The sequence below is a fragment of the Phasianus colchicus genome, chromosome 5, assembly GCF_987193195.1.
Source record: "Phasianus colchicus chromosome 5, bPhaCol1.hap1.1, whole genome shotgun sequence".
NCBI lineage: Eukaryota > Metazoa > Chordata > Aves > Galliformes > Phasianidae > Phasianus > Phasianus colchicus.
Genome location: NC_143440.1, coordinates 13,491,390 through 13,504,104, shown reverse-complemented (window position 1 = coordinate 13,504,104; position 12,715 = coordinate 13,491,390). Strand labels below are relative to the sequence as shown.

The 12,715-nt window shown below is 44.0% G+C and overlaps 2 protein-coding genes across 2 annotated transcripts; both read left to right on the top strand.

Moving 5' to 3' along the window:
* The first annotated feature begins 206 nt into the window (after positions 1-206).
* On the top strand, positions 207-2,029 carry LOC116242887 (serum amyloid A protein-like). Its single transcript, XM_031613910.2, has 4 exons — positions 207-341; positions 644-773; positions 1,498-1,636; positions 1,820-2,029. The coding sequence occupies exons 2-4, from the start codon at positions 671-673 to the stop codon at positions 1,959-1,961; spliced, it is 384 nt and encodes a 127-aa protein (XP_031469770.1). The 5' UTR covers positions 207-341; positions 644-670; the 3' UTR covers positions 1,962-2,029.
* A 114-nt stretch (positions 2,030-2,143) lies between these two features.
* SAAL1 (serum amyloid A like 1) lies at positions 2,144-11,805 on the top strand. Its single transcript, XM_031613985.2, has 12 exons — positions 2,144-2,320; positions 2,527-2,640; positions 4,128-4,211; positions 5,130-5,209; positions 5,593-5,652; positions 5,910-6,025; positions 6,921-7,104; positions 7,192-7,274; positions 7,411-7,599; positions 8,552-8,748; positions 9,517-9,609; positions 10,184-11,805. Exons 1-12 carry the CDS (start codon positions 2,207-2,209, stop codon positions 10,274-10,276), a joined length of 1,407 nt encoding a protein of 468 aa, XP_031469845.1. The 5' UTR covers positions 2,144-2,206; the 3' UTR covers positions 10,277-11,805.
* Positions 11,806-12,715: the final 910 nt, after the last annotated feature.

Sequence of the window (12,715 nt, the reverse complement as noted above, 5' to 3'; positions counted from 1 at the left end):
GAGCCAAAAAACTGAAGTCAGCCACAACACTTCAAACACTTTGGTCTTTGTGGAAGTTTCTCAATCTGTTTGCTATGAGGAGCAAATTTCCTGTGGAAAACAAAGTACTGTACATTTTTCAAAAAATTGTGTAACAGATTCATGAACTTTTAGACAGGACAAGGGCAGGCTTATTGTAATTCTGTGTTGAAAGTGGGTTGGTACTGGGAAATTCCCAGCCCCGGGTATCTTTTTCAATTTCCTCTTTTCTGGGTTTTAAATCCCTTATAAATACCCTTTCTGAAAGCACACAAGACAGGCTTCACTTCCACCTGGCCTCCTGGCTTTGCCTTTCTGCAGTGGTGAGTGATACTCTGAATTTATGTGATGTATGCACTGTTTTTGGTATTTGGGAACAAGACTGATGTTTTAGCATGCGGGACTTCTCTGTTCTCATGGAAGAAGCAGCAGGGAATGCTAAAACGCAAATTTCTCCTGTGTGCCTGCCTTTATCAAGGAGTCCTGTGCTGAGCTCTTGGGCAGGCTCTGGGGTGGCTGTGTGAATGCTCCTGCAGCTGCCTGGGCACAGCTGTAGATGTGATGAATAGGTCAGAAATGTCTAAGAGGTGCTCTAGAACTGCTAATCTCTCTTATTTTCTTACAGCTCTGTGTCAGGCTTGGGCAGGGAAGCATGAGGCTCTGTATCTGCTTCGTGTTGCTCTCCATTGTTCTATATGCAAGTGCTGACAACCCATTCTCCAGTGGTTTCAGGTTTGTCAAGGATGCAGCTGGAGGTAAGTTGTTCCATCACCACTGGTCTTTCTCTCAGGACCCAATCCCTGAGCATAGGCTACATGCAGTCCTCCAATCAAGCAGGTCTGCAGCTCCACATTAGGGACCCTGTTGGTCTCTGCTGTTGGGAGAGGACCTTGGTCAGTCTCCACAGGCCCATTTGGACAAGTACCTCTGTGTTCCTTGGGCCTTTCCAAGCACAGCACAAAGAATATGACTGGCCTTGGCTCAAGCTTGGGGGCACCCCTGCAGCCAAACGAGGCACAGGGACTGCAAGAATAGGCACGTGCTCATGGGGTGCTTTTTGTGGACAAACTGGATGCACAAACCCTCCATTGCTAAAGTCTCAGAATGGAGCTGGTACTTCTCTAGTGCACACTATGGATCTCAAGTGTCACTGCCAGCTTGCTTTGAGACAGAACTCCTCCAGCCCTTGAAGCATCAGAGCCAAGCAAAGCCTCCACGGCTCCATGAAGATCTTTCTCCTCATGGAGCCCCTTTTCTTCTGCTTTGCTAACCTTCCCTCCTTTAGTAGAGGTTGATAAGAGAGGTTTCTCTGTGGAGCCCTGGGCACACATGGGGAGCCCTGGGCACACATGGGGAGCCCTGGGGACACGTGGGGCTTTCTGGCCCAGCAGCAGCCATGGGTTCCTGGCTGAAACGGGTGCTTGGCTGTTGCTGGAATGGGACATCAAAGCTGATGTCACCTCGTTCTGCTCTCTCCAGGCGCACGGGACATGTGGAGAGCATACCGGGACATGCGTGAGGCAAACTACATTGGTGCTGACAAGTATTTCCACGCTCGTGGCAATTACGATGCTGCCCGCAGAGGACCCGGTGGTGCTTGGGCAGCCAAAGTGATCAGGTAACGGCATCCATCAGGTGACGGGGAGTTAGTAGGGATCCGGGCGCTCCAGTCGGAGCGAAATCCGCCTCGGTACATAACGAAGCTCTGCATCCAGAAGGGGAATGGGAGGGAGGGAGGCGGCACGGCGCAGGACGGCGGCTGGCAGCGGGGTGCCGGCGGCTCAGCGCTCTGTCCTCGCAGCGATGCCCGGGAGCGCTGGCAGAGCGGCGTGAGCGGCAGAGGCGCGGAGGACACCCGGCTCGACCAAGAGGCCAACGAGTGGGGCAGGAGAGGCGGCGATCCCAACCGCTACAGGCCCGCAGGCCTTCCCAACAAATACTGAACTTGCTCCGTTCCCCGTGTTCTCCCTCCCTTGTGCAGCCCAATAAAGAAACTGCTGCGTTTCCAGGACTCGCTGTCATCTGCTTTATTTGCGTTCGAGCGTCTTCTCCGGGGGAGGGGGGGCGAGGTGGACTCGGCGCCCCGGCCGGCAGGGGGCGCTGTGGGGGCGCTGTGAGGCGCCGTGAGCGCAGGCGCCGCTCTGGCCGCCGTCTCGTTGGTGCCGGTGAGGCGGCGGGGCCCGGCGCCATGGATCGCAACCCATCGCCGCCCTCCAGCGAGGCGGAGGAGGAGGGCGACGCGGTGGGCAGCACGGTGTACAGCAAGCACTGGCTCTTCAGCATCCTCACGCGTCTCATCGAGGTGCGGAGTGTGGGGCGGGGCGGGCTGAGGGCTGAGGGCTGAGGCCCGCGGCTCCGGAGTGGGCAGCGCCTGGGGGCTGTGGCCGGGCCCGCTGCCCTGACCGGGAGCCTTCAGCCTGCTGTGAGAGCGGGACAGGCCGCTGATTGGGCTTCTGGCGGCTCTTCGTCCTCGCTCATGGCCTTTAACCTCCTCCATCCCTCCTCCAGCTCATCAGCCCCGAGAAATCCGAGCCCAGCGGGAACCCCGAAGGGATCCAAACGGAGCTGGATGAGGAGATGGAGAACGACATCTGCAAGGTGTGGGACATGTCCATGGATGAGGTAGGAGCTGGGCGCTGGGGTCATGCTTCTGCCATGTCACCGCTGCCCTTAGTTTTATCCATCTGAAGTCTTGTGGGAAAGAGTTGAGCAGAGGTGCAGGCTGAAGGTATTTCAGGTGGTTCTGCCCCTCTGCTCCGGCTGGCAGCGTCCTCTGAGTCTCCCAGCAGAGCAGGTGATGTGCCTGGCAAAGAGGAAACAACACTTCTGCTGGTAGGAGTTCAGAAGCTGTGTCAGAATGATGCGTGCTGTGAACCTTCAGATGTTCCTGCGTATTTCATAGTTGTGAATGACGAGTGTTGCATGAGATAAAAAGAGAATATGGTGGTTTATTATTGTAAATGCAGCAAGTAGGAAAAAAATATTTTGAAGATGAAAGATATAAAATCAGAGGCAGGAATGGCATAACAATAAAGAGTTTACTGAAAATACTGTAGGGCAGGAAAATAAATAGTGCTTATAATCCAGGAAGCAGTGTTGTTTCTCTTCTTGTGTGTTGAGATTTCTGCCCATCTGACCTGTCTCCTTTGCCTCATTGCCTTGAGCTGTGGAGACACAAATGCTTTTCAGGGCTTCAGTGTATGCCAAATCAAAGATATTTCAATTGTAGAAGTGGATGAAGTGTAATAGGATATGAGAAGGAACAAAGGGGAGACCTGTGCTGATTTCCCTTCCCAAGAACCAGATTATGTAAACTTTCCTTCCAGGATCTGGCACAGTTGGGACTCTCTGTCTAAAATTTACTGCAACATCTCGTATGTTTTCTGCATTGAATAATTGAGAGTCACTGAGATTAATAGCTAGCGTTTTAGTATTTTGTAAAATGTTCTTCCAGGGTACTGTACAAACAGGAGGGGAATCAGCTCTTTGAAAGGGTAGATAGCAGCAGGACAAGATGAAATGGTTATAAGTTGAGTGAGGGAAGATTTAGGTTGGATATCAGGGAGAAGTTCTTTACTATGAGAGTGGTGAGGTGCTGGAACAGGCTGCCCAGAGAGGTTGTGGATGCCCCGTCCCTGGAGGTGTTCAAGACCAGCTTGGATGGGGCCCTGAGCAGCCTGGTCTGGTATTAGTGGAGAGGTTGGTGGCCCTGCATGTGGCAAGGGGGTTGGAGATTCATGATCCTTGAGGTCCCTTCCAACCCTGGCCATTCTGTGGTTCTGTGAGGAGACTCACTGCTCTCTTCAGATGGAACAAATGCTTTGTGTGCTTCTGAGCCCAGCACCAATATGGGCTGTCAGTCCTTCTGTCAGTCCTGGCTTCTGGGCCCCGCACTGCTGTGATCTGCCTGAGCTGCCCTGCAGGCGTCCCTCAGGTTGTGCATTGGCTCAGCTGGCAGCAGCAGGGCTTATGCACACAGTGAGGTAAATACCTCATTTTTTGTAGCAAGTCACTGATGCAGTCCTTGGTCTGTAAGAAAAGGTTCGATTTGTGTTCTGAAATTGTAAAATTGGTAGGTTCATTTGCTCTGTCGTTCATTTTCTCCACAGGATGTTGCTTTGTTTCTTCAGGAGTTCAATGCCCCCGATATATTCATGGGAGTTTTTGCCAAATCCAAATGTCCTCGTCTGACTGTAAGTATGGACTGTCAAAAGCTGGCCTGTGCTAATAGTAACAGCAGACAGCTCTGTGCCAGCATTCCTAAACAGCTCCCACCTCCCATTGCGTTTTTGAAGAACAAGGAGAAGACACAGTTTAATTTTAAGATGCTTTTTAGCACAGTGTATTCAGTATGGTCCAGTTAGCAACTATTTTGGTGATGATGAAGCTGATATATGTCATTACTAATGGTATCAAACCAATTATATGGCTCATTTAAAAAAAAATCAGTAAGGACAGGCCTTTTCTTCCTGATAACTTACTTGGTGATTACTGAACAGAAAGGGTTAAGAATTTTGTTTTGTCAAATGTACAAAAGTAATATTAGTTAAGAACAGCTAATAGCCAGTACTTAATGCATTTTTCTTTTTCCACCCATGTTGTAATGTCATTCATTGCTCTGCAGCTTGCATAGTGCAATAGCATTTAGAAATTCAAGATGGCAGAGATCTTTGCAATTGGAAAATGGTCTTTGCTGGAAGCTTGTATTAAGACAACCTCCTCCCCCTTTTTTTAGAGGAGGTATCTGTAGAGGGGGAAGTAATAGTATATTTTTGTCCCTAGGACTCTTTATTGCTTTAATAATAGCAATGCCAGTCTAACTTCCAAATAGTATAGGTGTACCATGCAAGTGAACTTTTATTTCAAGGTATATTTGCTTTTATGAAATGCCTGAACTATGCTAAATATCTGAGCAGTACTTGTTGAGTACTTCAGTCTAGTCTAACAACATCCTTTAGGAAATCTGTACCTATCTAGACATTGCTAAGTCAGAAGTACTTGAAAATCAAACTGGAAAGCAGCTTTGAACCTTTCTTATATCTTATGGCTGCGGAAATAAAGTTGTGAGCTGTGTTGCAGATATTTCATTGTACTGTGCATTGACTTTTCAGGAGATCTGTGTGGGAATACTGGGAAATATGGCCTGTTTCCAAGACATATGCATGTCCATTAGTAAAGATGAGAATCTCGGGTAGGTGACTGTGTACTTTATACATGCACTGCTTTTATGGACTCTCACAATGTATACTATGAAAGGAACTAAATTTTCTTGCACTGCCTTTGTTCACACATTTTTGACAAACCCTAAGTGGTTGGAAAGTGTTCAGTGAAGATAAAATGAATGCCCACTTGATGTTATTGATGTGGTGTTTTACAGCCACTTGTCAAACTCTTGCATTTTCAATCTCTGAGCCCGGCAATCTTGAAACATGGTGATGCATGCGCAGTCAGAAAGAGCTGGTTTTAATCTTAGTACACTGCTGCAGCTATGAAATTAAGTTTGGAATGTATATTTTTAAAAAGATATTAAAAGTTTTTTTCTTAATATTTTTATCTTGGATTTTCTATTTAAAGCCAAGTGTTACTGCAGCGTTTGTGTGATTCAGACTCTCCAACTCTCCTGGAAACAAGCAGGTAAGACATCTCAGAAATTAATGTATCCTTAGTGTAATTCTGCTCTGTTCTGAGGCCCTGGGAAAAAGATTGAAAAGTGGGTTCATTATTTTAATCCTATCCTATCCTTTTGTCATTTCCACTTTATTCTGGAATTGATTTTCTGTGGCTCGGTTCCTGTCTTCTGTCACTTCTTGCTTGTTATGTTGGATTTACACTTGTACAGCTAAGATCAATGATCTGGCTTCTGATCCATTACATGGGCAATTTCTGCCTAGGTTGTTGCTGACTTGTCTCTCCCAGCCTGAGGTGGCCAACATTTGGGTTGAGAGGATCCGAGACAGCCCTTCAGTGTATGACTGTGTTTGCTTTATCATGTCAAGCTCTACAAATGGTGAGTTGCCACTGAGAATGAGTGTTTTGCAGAAAAGATAAGAACTGCAGTATGCAATTAAAGTCAAATATTTTCATTTGGGAGTACGAGATTTCTTCATTTTTAAAGGAAGCCTCCTGAATTCAAAAGATACCAAAATAAACTTGTCCCTCCTTTGCAGGATTTATAAATACACACATACAAACAGAATCACAGAATGGCCCGAGTTGGAAGGGACCTCAAGGATCATGAATCTCCAACGCCCCTGCCACATGCAGGGCCACCAACCTCCCCATTTAATACTAGACTAGGGACGGGGCACCCACAATCTCTCAGGGCAGCCTGTTCCAGCACCTCACCACTTTCTTAGTAAAGAACTTTCCCCTGACGTCCAACCTAAATCTTCCCTCCTTCAACATTTCCCCTCGTCCTGCAGTTATCTACCCTTTCAAAGAGTTGATTCCCCTCCTGTTTGTAGGCTCCCTTTAGGTACAGGAAGGTTGCAGTGAGGTCACCCTGCAGTCTTCTTTTGCATGCACAGGACTCTAGCTAATTTAGCTTTTGGAATTTGAAAAATGCCAACTTCATGTTGTTTTTTTGTTTGTTTGTTTTTGATGATTCAGAAGTCTGAAAAGTCAGGTTCTGACTTTTCCCTTTACCAAAAAAAAGATCCTACTTTATAAATGACATGACAGAGTTTAATGTTTCAGTGGGCTTTCCAGCAGTCCCTATTTATCAAGCTTTTCACCTCGTTTATGCCACAAAAAGAACACAAGCATAGCAAGCCTTAGGAGGTAATGAATGAAACAGATGTATTTCAGCACTTAATTTATTTGGATACTTTTGTATGTTAGCATTTTGTGAACTAATTTCTGCTCTTTATTTTCTTGATTTTGGTTTCGTCTTTTTTGTACAGTTGAATTGCTGGTAAAAGTGGGTGAAGTGGTGGACAAACTCTTTGATCTGGATGAAGAGCTGATGTTAAACTGGATTAAAAGTGGCACTTGTCAGTCTGTGGGACCATCTACAGATGACTCCCCTGAAGAGCTTCCAGATTTTAAAATTGTGCCTTGTATACTTGAAGCAGCCAAGCAAGTCCGGTATGTGAGAGTTCTGTTTGGTTTTGTAACCCTGTGTGTTAGTTTGGTAATCTAATCTGGCTTTGTTTCTTCTTTTGTTCTACGTAGCTCAGATAGTCCAGAAGGACTTGATGTTTATATGCATATCTTGCAGCTCCTCACTACAGTGGATGAGGGCATACAGGCTATTGGTAAGACACTTGAATTGCTGCATATGATGGGACTAAGAATGCAAGTAACTTCCAGCTCATCAGCTGTTGAGTGAGAAGAAAAATAATTAGCGTGCCCAGATTAAATCTGATGGGTTCTCTTTGTTTCTTTTTCAAGTGCAGGCTCCTGATGGAGGAAAGGAGACCTGGACTTTACTTTATGACCTCATTTGCCACGAGCTCTGCCAGCCGGATGATCCTCCAATCATTGTGCAGGAGCAGAAGACGGTATTGGCCTCTGTTTTGTCCGTGCTGTCTGCCATATTTGCTTCACAGACAGAACAAGAATACATCAAGATGAGGAAAAGCAAGTCATGCTTTTTTGTTGTTGTTCCTTTTACTATTTTAATGCTGTTACAGTTGACACGATGGAGTGAAAGGTGGTTAATTTATTACTGTTTAATAGAGGTCATTTCAGAACGCATAACTCAGATGCATGTTTGAATACAGTAAGGCTACTCAGTGGCAAATCTAAAAATCACAGGTAGCTCAAAATTCAGGTTCTGGATACCTCTGAACAGTTGTGGTATTAGAATCTGTAGATTCTCTTCAGCCTTCTCCACTGGCCAAGTGCATGAGAATTGCAGAATTTGTCTTTGCTAAAATAAGAGTCATTTTTCTCAAAAGGAGGAAATTCTGTACTTGGATCCATTTAATCACTTGTTACTTTTTAATCCATTGAGAAGTCTTTAGAATTAAAAGGCTTCTTTGGGAATGTGAGTCAGCATCACCTGTAGCAGAAAGAGGTTTTGCCAGTTTTGTTTATCAAACAGGACTATCATAATGCAAATTTAACATACAAGCTTCTTTTTTTCTCTTTTAATGTGCTAAATGAGGTCTGGCTACCATTAGGTTTGCTTGTAGTTTGGGAATGGCACAGAGGGCTCCAGTCCTCTCCATCCACTTCTGCAGACAGACCTACAGAGAGAGTCTGTTCTCTTAGGAACTCAGAAGTGGGTTTGGTACATTATTGCTCACAGGACTCTAGAAATAATTAGGCTTGCTTTAGGTTACCATGGAGAAACACTTTCTTCTATCCAGGTTAGCTTGCAGTAAAGAATGATTTGGATTTTAAGTTGTTCTACTTGTTTTGTTTTTTTTTTAAACAATCTTTGATTAAAAGCCATAACAATGTCAGAATATACATTCCTATAGCCTTTCTGTAAAATCTTCCCATCTGCCTCAAAATTGAAATTCCTTGAAAGAATTAGGAAAAAAAATTAGTGTTAAACTTTCTCTTTTTTGTTCCTTTATATTAGATATGCCTCTGATTGGGAGCTTGATTCGTATCTTACAATACATGGAGGGCTGTGGGAAGAGATCTGTTGATAACTCAAAGGAATCTGAACAAGAGGAAACTGGAAAGGCTGAACTAAAGGAGGAAGATTTTCATTTGAAAATTTTGAAGGATATTTGTTGTGAATTACTTTCCAATATGTTTCAAGAACTGACCAAGGTAAGAATCATTTAAGTTCTGCTGGATAGATAGAGAAGGCTCCTGGAAGACCTCATTGGCCTTCCAATGCTTGAAGGGAACATATAAACAGGAGGGGGAGCAGCTGCTTACAAGGGTGGATAGTAATAGAACAAGGGGGAATGGTTTTAAACTGAGACAGGGGAGGTTTAGGTTAGATATTAGGAGGAAGTTTTTCACACAGAGGGTGGTGACACACTGGAACAGGTTGCCCAGGGAGGCTGTGGATGCCCCATCCTTGGAGGCATTCAAGGCCAGGCTGGATGTGGCTCTGGGCAGCCTGGTCTGCTGGTTGGCGACCCTGCACACAGCAGGGGGTTGAAACTAGATGAGCATTGTGGTCCTTTTCAATCCAGGCCGTTCGATGATTCTGTGATTCTATTGTTAATGGGACATTTTTCTGAGCATGTGAAATGGCATTCTGGAAGTTCATTAGAGAACTGATCAGAAAGTCTGTAATGTGTCAGATAGCAGGGACACGTATTTTCTGAGGGGTGTGCCTTTAGGGCCAAGACTTCTTTATTATAGGAGCCTTCATTCAGAAGAAGGGACTTGTGTAAGGTGTGAGTTTTCACACCTTATTGTATTAATGTTTGGTACTGTCAGAACTCTTTAAGTTCTACTTGCTTGTGGTTATTTCACTTGTTCTGTGAATGAAGTACATCCTTAAGCCACTGTGTACACGGCTGTGAGTTTTTCTTTGACAATTGCTCACGATATACTAGTTACATTTCTCATTTAATTTTCTAGGAAAATACATTAGAAGGACTAAACCAGGGGCATCTAAATGAACAGACGTGTTCCTGTGCATTCCAGAACCTCTTGCCCCTGTATTTCACATCAGTAAGTATGTGGTAAAGAACATAAGATAGCTTAAAAAATACTGCTCTTGGAAGGCCTTTGAGAATCAGGTGTAGAATAGAGGTTGGGCAGGATTGCTCAGGCACAGGTAATGCACCACTTCAGGCAGTCTCATCCTCTATCTTATGGCTTTCTTCAGCCAGAGCTTTGCGTAAATCATCAGCTGATACAAGGGTTAAACTATGCTGGAATGAAAGAAGGACTGCAAAGGTCTGCCAGCTGGGAATTTGCCCTGGATATTCTTGTGGAATAATCATAATGGTTTTTTTTCACGTAGGAAACTTTTCTTTATCTACTTTTAAACAATAAAATAACAGCATGGAGAAGGCAATAATGTTTCAAATCTTAAGCCAACTGAAGCTGTGGAGCTGAGGAGGGAAGGCATTTACAATGGAACATTTTTTCGTTATTCTTTATTGTAGCTACTGCTGGCTGCTGTTGGTAGGAAGATACAGGAGTAGAAAGACTCTTAAAACTAATATGAGAGTTGTGGTCCATGCAAGCGGGTTTCTTCTTGTTGTTCTGTGTACATTTGTGCTTGCAATTGTATTTCCAGGTGGAGAGTTTCCTTGAAGTCCTGCGCGAGGCTGATGGAACACTTGCTGAAAATCTAGAAAAACGTTTCCCAAGCCTGAAGGTCCCCACCTAAGAGTGTACATGAAATACTTTTCCTTTTTTGGAACGAAGATTTTTTTGACTGTTTGTTACAGTGTTTCAGAAATCAGTTTTTCAGTACATGTGGAAGAATGGGGCAACTTCCTTACCAGCAGGTGGCTTTTAAGAAATGCAGCCCTGATTGAGTAAGGCATTATCTGGTCTGCATGGTGAAGGAAATTATTTGGAGTTTTGTTTTGCATCTTCCATCCTGTTTGCTCTGGTGATGAAAGACTGTTCACTTCTTGTTCCTCCTGTGCAAAATAGTGTTGTTTGAATAACTCTTGGTCCTGTGCTTTTCAACTTACGTTGAAACAGCAAAATTAATTAAATGCACCGAGTTGTTCCTAACGTGATGCTGGCATTTTCCAAGTTGCTGCTGGCAGCAGAAAAATGAACTCATCTCAGATGTCCTTTGGCTAAGCATTTTCATGCACCTGATGAAAACAGAGTTAAGTTTCACAGTGAAGAGTTGTTTTTTCTTCTTACAACAGTACCTTGAACAGGTATTGTAACACATGTTTCATCCTGCACCTTCATAATCTGTGTCTCTTATACTGAAGGCTCTTTTGCACTGCAGCACTGAATCATGACATGCAGGCCCCATGCATTTCAAAGGATTGAGAATGTGCTTTCCAAAGGTGCACATTCTCTCTGCAGCTTCTAGCCACGCAGCCACTTACCCAGAGTTAATGAAGTAGGTTTGGTTTAATCCTTGGCATACTTGCCAACTTTTTGCTTTTTTAAAGTGATCTGTACTTCATTTTAGGAAGACAACACCTATCACAGTTCTTTCCTTGTTCGTGTGTTTTATGAGTCCTCTGTGAAGGACATCAGAAATGCCTTGCGAGCCTGGCTTTTCAGAGGAGTTAAGGTTTTAGATCACTTGCAGTCAGTGAATTCAGTGTACAGTCTTCTAAGAATTATGCTTTTAATTACTTTCTTTTTTAACTATGTTACCTTTTCACATTCCTGCATGCAGAGCAGCTAACATTCTGTGTCTGCACGAGCAGCGCATCAGCTTCAGGTGTTTCTGTAAATTGGAGAGGAAAACAATCAGTCTTCATCAGATTTGGGATGTAAAGAGAGGTAGAAACCAGAGCATAGAGAATAACAGTACCACTGTACACACATTACCCAACACTTCAGGTTTTTATAGACTTTTAAGTATTGTGCTGGGCCATGTTTTGTTTGCCCCAAGTTTCACGTACGTGTGGCAAATACAGTATCTGTATATGTATATAGACTTGTCATCCAAACTTCCAGTTTTCAAAAAAAAAAGCACATTTTAATCTTTGGTCTGCCAGCAATTTCTGAATTGTTGGTGTGGGATTTAGAGTTAAAGAGTCTGATTTGTGTTACCAAAAAGAAGTGCAGTGGTTTCTATGAATTTTTGTATGCTGTGTTTATTGGAGAAAACTGGTAACTGTGAATAAGATGACAACATTTTTCATACTACTTTGACAGTTTTGGATATTTTCTTAAACCTTCAGATTTGTAATAAAGTTTCTTTTTTAAAAAAAGAAATCCGTATGCTCTTCTTCATTCCAGGTATCAATTGGACTCATTTCCTGGGCTGCTGGAAATGTCTGTTACTCTCTTGAACATGTCCTTTATCAGGAGCAAAGTGGAACCTCCTCATACCATCATTGTCCTGTAGAATATGTAGTTCTTCATTGGGTGCTCACTTTAACCATCTCTTGCTGTCTTTGCTTGGCCGTTCTCATGGTCTGGAAGTCAATGCCTCTCACCTACTTGCTGGGTTGTCTGAATTAGTTCATCCCCAAATACATTGTATGTATCTTTATGTATCTTCACAACAGCCCACCACCAACCTGTTTGCAGCGTTTTCCTAATGGGATTGCCTAAGTTGGATGATACCTAATAGCCTGTCAAGTAGTAGAACAAATGGGTGGTTTCCATGAATGGCAAACCAGCTGGGTCCTGTCCTCTGCTCTTACATGGTGGAAGGAACTGTAGAAGTAGGTTCGTCAGCCTCACTTCTGCAGAATACTAATTCAAATACGTTGGCATTTTTATCCTTTCTAAACTTAATGGAAGGAGACTTCAGTCGTTTGCCCCACCAAACAGCTGTTCTTGTGCAGCCTGTGCCATGTGGGTGAGGCAGAGTTGTCTTTAACAGAAAGAAGTTGATGACAAATTGTTCATGAGGGAAATGTGCAATGTTTTTGTCATTCAGACAGATGTGGAAGAAACTGTGGCATCAGGTGTGATGTATCTGCAATGGTGCCCATGTATTACACCATCTTGCCAGCAGGGATCTCTCTATGCTTGTGCTTCATGAACGTAACATGCCTGTTCATTTTCTTCCCTCTGTCCTATCCATCCTTTGACACTGTCAAGTCAGGACTTGCTAAGCTTGCTGCTTCAGAATGGCTTTATCTGTAAAATCAGGAGAGCAGCTTTCTTGCAA

What these genes read in the sequence shown, in the direction of transcription:
- LOC116242887 (XM_031613910.2), top strand. Translation starts at nt 671, where the DNA reads ATGAGGCTCTGTATCTGCTTCGTGTTGCTCTCCATTGTTCTATATGCA. An exon ending in TGTCAAGGATGCAGCTGGAG is followed by an intron (nt 774 to 1,497) that starts GTAAGTTGTTCC and finishes TGCTCTCTCCAG; the next exon opens with GCGCACGGGACATGTGGAGA. An exon ending in TGGGCAGCCAAAGTGATCAG is followed by an intron (nt 1,637 to 1,819) that starts GTAACGGCATCC and finishes CTGTCCTCGCAG; the next exon opens with CGATGCCCGGGAGCGCTGGC.
- SAAL1 (XM_031613985.2), top strand. Translation starts at nt 2,207, where the DNA reads ATGGATCGCAACCCATCGCCGCCCTCCAGCGAGGCGGAGGAGGAGGGC. An exon ending in CCAAATGTCCTCGTCTGACT is followed by an intron (nt 4,212 to 5,129) that starts GTAAGTATGGAC and finishes TTGACTTTTCAG; the next exon opens with GAGATCTGTGTGGGAATACT. An exon ending in ATACATCAAGATGAGGAAAA is followed by an intron (nt 7,600 to 8,551) that starts GCAAGTCATGCT and finishes CCTTTATATTAG; the next exon opens with ATATGCCTCTGATTGGGAGC.